The sequence below is a fragment of the Selaginella moellendorffii genome, unplaced genomic scaffold (genome assembly GCF_000143415.4).
Source record: "Selaginella moellendorffii unplaced genomic scaffold, v1.0 SELMOscaffold_1, whole genome shotgun sequence".
NCBI classification, from domain to species: domain Eukaryota; kingdom Viridiplantae; phylum Streptophyta; class Lycopodiopsida; order Selaginellales; family Selaginellaceae; genus Selaginella; species Selaginella moellendorffii.
Window position 1 is genome coordinate 3,362,127 of NW_003314262.1, and position 7,607 is coordinate 3,369,733.

Below are 7,607 nucleotides of genomic sequence, written 5' to 3' on the forward strand. Positions count from 1 at the left end.
GATCAAGCCTTGAAGATTCTCTTCCCTGAGCTTATCGAAGATGAGTTGTTACCAGAAATCAGAGTGGTCAAGTGCAATATAGTGGATTTCTTTCATGCGGACTGGACCACAACTACACTGAACTTCTCCACCATCCAGTCACAAGTTCAAAACCTCCTAGGTGCATCTGCCTTGCCACCTTCACTGGAACAGTGCAATGATGAAACTAACATGGTAGCAACTTCTTTCACTGTTTTGTCAACTGGTGCATTGTTTGAGGAGACTCAAAGGACCCCACTGCACTTACCACAATCATAATCCAGCCTGTGGCCACAGTGCATGTGGGTCAGGACGTGGACGATCACAAAACAGGAGGCATCTAGCCTGCTGAGACAATAGAACAGGCTCCAATCTTTGTCAATCCCACAGTTACTGAGGATGGGGTGTACACCAAGGATCTACCATCTTTTGGCCAACAATCGGACATCTTGCATGCAATGAGGGAAAAAACAAAGAGAAACACCAACTCATCTGCACCCGACTCTTCCCCCGCTTTTACTGAATGTGAACCTGAGGAGATTATTTCCTTAACCCCTTTATTTAGGGGCCAGGATATGCCTGAGTTCACAGTTTACTCCTTCTATTTCCACACTGAATTGGTTTATAAATTCAATTTTAAGGGTAAAAGTATATCTTATTAAAAAGTATATATAAGTATAGTTCCAAAATATCATCTACTTAAGGTTCTCTTAAATGGGAAATAATACTTTTTTCTCCCCTGACAAGAGTCTTTAATTGTTATTTTATCAATGATGATATGGTCACATAGGCAAATTATAGAAATGACTACCATTAATCCCAATTTGATTGCAGATTCATATACTTCACAAGCAGTTTTTTGAACATCCAATTGAGTCATTTTACCAATTCATCTGTCTCTAGATGATAAGCTGATGCAAGCTTAATGTTATGTCAACACTTTTAAAACTTCATAAGCTGGGCTCTAAGGACAACCATATATCACAACATTACTGTTTGCATAAGTAATTGTGCAACTGAATTTGTTGTTATATTTAGTGCACACAGCTCAACCATATATTAATTGTGGATTGTGGAAATGGCCCTATGAAGTTGTATGTGACTAATTCAAATAGACGAGAAACTTGAATTGGTTCTAACAACCTCACATATGACATTGTGGAGATATTGCTAAACTTCAAACAATAGAGCAGTAAATGGAGGAAATTGCTGAGCTAGAATCCACCAAAACTAGAGAAAATAAATGAACTCCATACCATATACTGAAGAGAGTGAAGGATAGAGAAAAAGTATTCTTATAATCTATGAATGTCAAAAGAGAAACCCTTTGAAACTTTAGACTATGTTGCAAAACTCCAAGACACCAAGAGGAGTAAATATGGAGAACCACTACTGTGAATTAGAGCCTCCTTGCTCCAATGTTAATTGTTGTAGCCATCTAGAGGTTTATCCTCCTCAGTATTGTCATCATTAATGACACCAATGTTACTCTCCATCATACCACTCACTTGCTCACATTCTTCCCTTGTCCTATATTATTAGATTATTGCTAATATTTTACTAATTAATTACACTTAGTCTAAAAAACAAAAACATATGAATCTTGTCTTGGTCTCAGTCACAAACACACTTTAGCCCCTTGACACTGACTATCTACAAGGAACAATTCTACATTTTCACCTACATGTGCAATTGTAGCTTGATGGTGATTCCCACAATTTGTGGTAATATGTCCTCAGGCACCCAAAACACTGTGGTCTGCCACCATGCCTACAATGCGTCCATGAGCACGACCACCACACCCATCTCAGTTGCTATGTTCTTCTATTTCAAAACTGGCTGGAGGGTCAAACTCCATCAGTGTGGTAGACTTGCCAAGTGCAAGGTGAGGGAAGGAAGAATGGAACTTGTACTGCAAAATGCATCTCCTCCAGGGGGATCACAATAGCATCATCAAGGGTCTGTGGAGTCCATGTGTACAAACAAAATAAAAAAGTCCAACTTATATTGAGATCCACATCTTGTGTGATTAGTGGGACCTCACAGAGTAATACTGTTTAAAACATGATGTGCTATCCAACGGTTAGATGGCAACTTCAGGAACGTAGTAGCTCTCAATTTACAAACCGTTCAATCAAGATGAAATTTGTGTTTATCAAAGATGAGATTAGAGAATTTAGAAAAAATTGAGTTGTGGGCATGATCTTGAAGTTAAATTTAGTTGAAAACTAAAGTTAACTTTATTATAATATTTATTAGCTCAGGTACTAATCTTCTTCAAGTAGCTCCAAGTCGAGTTGCGTCACCGCTTCTTTGACAGCCTGGATCATTGTTTCAGGGAAAACATCCGGTTGCAGCTCTCGGAGTAAGATATGGAGCCGGCCCGCTTTAGAAGTCGTTGTCGTTCCAAACTTGAGGGCATAGAAAGAGAGCGCCAGAGACAACACGTCGTCCTCCTCCACATACGGCAACATATCGGAAGGAGACTGGTACCCGACAGTTCCCACCATCTCGCTGTAAGCACGGCTCTCGCCTTTGAAGCATGACACATCGTAGTCGTTTATCTTGAGCACGTTACCCGAAAACACGACCAGGTTGTCTGGCTTCACGTCCCGGTGAAGAACACCCTTGGAATGGAGATGCTTGAGCCCGCAGTACGCCTGATTCCACATATCATCCATCGCTTCCATGTCGGCAATGTGCTCCCGACCAAAAGGCTGGCCATAGCCCTCAAGCTCCAGAAAGCCAAACACGTCATTGGTCTCCCCGATGCTCACCAATCCCCAGTTCACAAGCCTCCGCACGTTGGAGTGGCCGTCAGATGCTCCATGGATGCGTCGCTCCATCTCAGCACTCGATGGCGAGCAGATCTTGAGGACGTTGGACGCCGATCGTCGGAGCACCACAAGAGACTTCTTGCCATAAGCCACTGGCGTCAGATCTGAGAGCGGGATATCAGTGCTTGGTCCCACGAAACGAACATTCAGCACCGGTAGATCGTACATTCGCTGCAGTTCCTCCGTATAGGAGACCAACGTACAAAATCCAGGCATCGGTTTAGGAGGTAGAACGTCCTTCAGGCTGATGCTCTCCAAGCTGATCTCATTTAGCCACGAAAGCTTCATCAGCACAAAATCCGGACTGAAGCCGGCCAGCTGCAGAGGCGATTCATCCGGTTTCTGACCGAAAGGAAATCCCGGCGTCACCTGAACCTTATCCGTCTCTCGCAGGTACTTGACAATCCAGAACCTGTCCATGCGGCAAAACAGGCACCCTAGACGAGTCGTCTCATCAGTTCCCTCGATTCCCGTTTTCAGATAGTCTGCTTCCTGCTTTATCAGCGTAGCATTAGCCACCATACCCGTCTCATCCTTATCGGTTGCGTAGAAAACCTTTGTTTTCACTTCCGACAGAGCTCTTGGCTTGCCGCATATAAAGCCCTGCAGGTCCGCCCTTTTCAGGTTTCCATAGCCCTGCCCACCGAAATTCAAGCCTTTCTGACCAATCGAAGCGGCTCGTAAGAAGGCCAAGATGCCGGGATAATAAGCGCTCTCCTTTGGCTTCACCTTGGCGAGCCTTAGCTCTCTCAGGCTTGTAAGGTCTACCTTGGCAGCCTCGCGCTCGAGCAAAGCTAGCCACTTTAGAGCCACGAGCATGGTACTCGACCGGCCGCCCAGTAGGATATCCGGCTTCACGAGCATGGGCTCGTACACTTGGTAATCCTTCACCCTCTTCGTCTGACTCCTTGCGACTGTCACAGCGGTGTTTTCGTCCCTGCGTCGCTTGCCTGATCACATAAACCAAGAATGAGCGGAGACCAAGAGCAAGAAACCATTTACTTTACCTTCGGATCCACGCACATGAAGCGCAAAGCTCACAGGAAGTGGGCCGTCTGGTAAGTACTCTGGATTGTACCATCCATCGCCGGGAACGAGGACCGAATCCACAAAAGGCAGTTCTTCTTGCAGCCATCCCCGAAGGCCGGCCACATCGGGCAGAGTGCTGGGAACTGGCCTACCTCTCCTCCCTTTGTGTCGCAGCACTCCTTCGTCTAGCTCCGCTTCGCTTGTGGGATGGATGTACAAAACGCGCTGCGCTCGCAAAAACGCCATGCCGAGAAAAGAAACCCTAGTTAACTAGAATGCTTACTCTTTTCACACAAAATAAAAAGCAAAGAAACGAAGAGAAAAGAGAGAGAGAGAGAGAGAGTTCTGTTACCTTGTATGTCTCCTCAAACACTGGAAGATATCAAAGCTCCTTGCAGTGCTAACCTGTCCCTGGCCCAATGCTTCGTGCTGCTCCTTTTCTCTGTGCATCGAACAAGTTAGTCTAGAAATTTCTAGAATAACGCTAGACATTCGAACGTTAGAGGGTTCGCCAGGAGTTCCTCACCGACATCAAGCATATGGCAAGGCCTTGTTTTCTTTTTCTGTTCCTAATCGACTTGGTTGTTTTCTTGCAGAAACGAAGGTCTCGTCCTTTTCTCCTTGACTTCTCACACAGTTTTCGGGTCGCGACCAAGAAAAATTCGAAAAAAAGTTATACACTTTTTCATGCACAGAACTTGGATTACTTTCGGTTTCATGGACCAAGTGGTTAAGGTGGGGTTTCCCCGCGAGAGTTCGAATCTGTCAGACGACGAGTCTTCTATTTTATAACCACTTTAGTTTTTCGACACTCAGAGAGGTCTGCTCGACCTCTGATACTACTATTTCTACAAAGTAAAAAGAAGGATTCTGGCAAAGCACAAGAACTAGTAACAGCAGAAGAGACGAAAGAGAAATAGTAAGTAGTAGTAGAAAAAGAAGAAGAAATACGAAAACACTCCAGAAGCTCACTCAGAGGCCCAGGACTTGAGCAGCGAGTTCCATACCTCTCTCGCAGATGGCCTTGGCAACGCAAGTGTCCTCCTGCTTCCCAAACCTCACCTCCCACTCCATCTCCATCACCCTCTTTGCCGCTTCCTTGTCCCGTGCGTAGTCTGCCATCGTCGCCAGGAAACTCTCGATGCCATAGTTGCCAGCGGAGTTCTCGTGGGATCCTCACAAACCCAGCTTTAGCCGGCTTCTTCCGGAGAGGATTCGCCCCTATCCTTCCTTCGAGGGATGGTACACGCGGCTTATGGATGAGCCGAGGCAATTCAGCCCTGGTGTGATCATGGCGACGAATTACGCGACACAGGAGAGCCAGGTTACTTTGCTCTTCAGTGATTCATCGCATAGCTCACACGCTGTGGCCGTGAAAACAAAGGTGAGTTTATCGCTTCCAAGGTATGGTTTTTTTTCTTGTTCTAGCTCACGCACTCCTAGATTGCTAGCATTCGTTTTGTTTGAAGTTTACGAGTATTTCGGGTGTGAGTTTTATCATAGTTTACTAGCTTTTTAGTCTCCATGTCGTCCACTCCACTGTTCTTTTCCTTTTTTTCATTGATCATAGTTCGCTAGCTTTTTATTCTTTTCCTTTTTTTTATCGATCATAGTTTACTAGCTTTCTAGTCTCCATGTCGTCCACCCACTGTTCTTTTCCTTTTTTTCATTGACTATGGTCTATTGTTTTGGCTGGCATGGGAGACGTGATCCAGGCAAGATGCTTCTTCGACAGAATGCCGGAGATCACAGCTTTGGCCTGGAACTCGATGATCTCCCTTCTTTTTACATTGTTTTGCAATCCTTCCTGGTGTTTTTTTGTTTTGTTGACCTGCATTTCTTCATTGGAAGTTTCTTAGTTTCCCCGCTGTTTTCTTCTTGCAGGACGCGAAGTTTAGCACGACAGGAGATTTGTCTGGAGCTGACAATGGCGACGAGCCCAAGCGATTTCAGTGGGAGGCTGCAGGCATTGGAAAAATCGTGATGAAGCCGAATGAGTCCGAGGTGGAGGTCTGGCTAAATGGTTACGACCTCAGAGTTGAGACCAGTGACACGGTAATGTTCTTCATTCCAGAACCAAAACAAAATCTCATATCCCGGTGTTTTTTCCAGGTTCCATGGGATTCTGGCAACAGTAAAAAGGGCCCCGAAGGCTGGGCAGGGAAAGTTCCACTGTTCCCATGCCATTGGTACGTGCACAGCCTGGGCTCCCGAGCAAAGTACACATTTTTCAGCAGCGACAAGAACATGGTGGTTCACGGTGACGGGGTTTGCGCACCAGGAGAAGAACTGGGGAGAAACTTTCCCTGCCGGTCATGTGTGGCTCCAGGGGATGTCGCGGGATAATTCTTCCCAGATTGTCTGCTCGGGAGCTCGGTTCAAGAGACCCCTTACGTCTTCTCACTCGGATACCAATCGGCCAACTGCAAATTGGATCTGCGCACCAACGACCTTGAGACCATTTTCAAGGACGTGCAGCTCTCTCTCCTGGAAGCGAAGTTCGCGTTAATCGGAGTTGGTCCTTCACACACTATCATGGTATGGCTTTCGGTTCTCTCCTCCTTGGCGATTAGATTCTGTGCTATGCTTCACCGGTGTCGTTCTCGGAGCAAATCCTTGCTCCGATTGGAAAGCTCGAGTGGCAGCCCGCGTGCCGAGAGTAATTCGTGGCGACGATCGAGGTGGAAGTGTTCGAGCACGCAGCGTGGGGAGTGGCCAGCGAAGGTAAGCTGGTGGACAGCCAGATGTTTCGATGCGCAGCTCTCGAGTTTAGCGAAGATCTGCTCGAAGACGTGCTCCAGCAGCAAGATCAATCAAACCCAAACAAGATTCTTTTCTACTTCTAAAAAGGTATAATAGAAAAGATTCGAAAAGATTCTTAATGAAAAGAATATGCCTTTATCCCGTGAACTAAATATGCCTTTTATCTCCAAACTAGATTCTTCAATTCTGTAAAAAGGTATAAAAAAGGAATATGTTTTTAGGGTTCTTCGTATTCCACTATTCTATGTATTGGATAGCAACGCTAATCCCCCAGCGGCACTCTCGGGTCTAGATCGATCGCTTGCTCTGCCGCCCCGGACATCCGCCGCGCATCCTGTGGATCTGGCAAGATCCCAGGAGTGCCGTGACTCTCGTGATCGCAGGCTGGATGGGCATCTCGCGCACCAGCGGCGTGATCCAGCCACCCTGCGCGGCCGAAGAGATCGATCATGGATCCATAGTGGAGCAGCGCTGGATCGATGCCGTGGTCGTCCGCCATGCACACGAAGTAGCACCGCGCCTCCTCCAAGATCCCGGCGTGGTGGCACGCCGAGAGGATGCTCACGATCGTCACGCGGCTCCATTCCCTCGAGATGCATCGCCTGGAAGAGCTCCCTCGCACGGATCCAATCGCCCGTGCTGCGCGAAGGAGATGACGATCGAGTTCCAGGTTTAGGGTTTAGGGTTTCTCGATGATGACGATCATGGACGCGCTCGCCAGTGATCCCTCGTATTGCCCGTGCAACCTCGCGGGGACTGGCGAGGTGATCGCGTCTTGCGGCCTGGAATCCAGCACCGCGATTGGGAACTCCCTCCACGCCAAGAGCGGCCGGATCGAGCATGCACTGGAGATCTTCCACGGGATGATCCATAGGGATGTGAGCTCCTGGGGCAGCATAGCGGCAATGCCGCTGGCGTTCTAGTGATGCTCCGCGAGATGGATATGCAAGCATTGATCGC

At 47.1% G+C, this 7,607-nt stretch overlaps 2 protein-coding genes across 2 annotated transcripts; one reads left to right on the forward strand and one right to left on the reverse strand.

Annotated features, from left to right (window-relative positions):
* Positions 1–2,193: 2,193 nt before the first annotated feature.
* LOC9657880 lies at positions 2,194–4,141 on the reverse strand. The gene is made up of 2 exons (XM_024679523.1): positions 3,863–4,141; positions 2,194–3,805 (listed from the first exon to the last, which is right to left on the reverse strand). Exons 1-2 carry the CDS (start codon positions 4,128–4,130, stop codon positions 2,286–2,288), a joined length of 1,788 nt encoding a protein of 595 aa, XP_024535291.1. The 5' UTR covers positions 4,131–4,141; the 3' UTR covers positions 2,194–2,285.
* Positions 4,142–5,175: 1,034 nt separating this feature from the next.
* Positions 5,176–6,261, forward strand: LOC9630505. The gene is made up of 3 exons (XM_002961528.2): positions 5,176–5,268; positions 5,769–5,939; positions 5,997–6,261. Exons 1-3 carry the CDS (start codon positions 5,176–5,178, stop codon positions 6,228–6,230), a joined length of 498 nt encoding a protein of 165 aa, XP_002961574.1. The 3' UTR covers positions 6,231–6,261.
* The last annotated feature ends 1,346 nt before the right edge of the window (positions 6,262–7,607 follow it).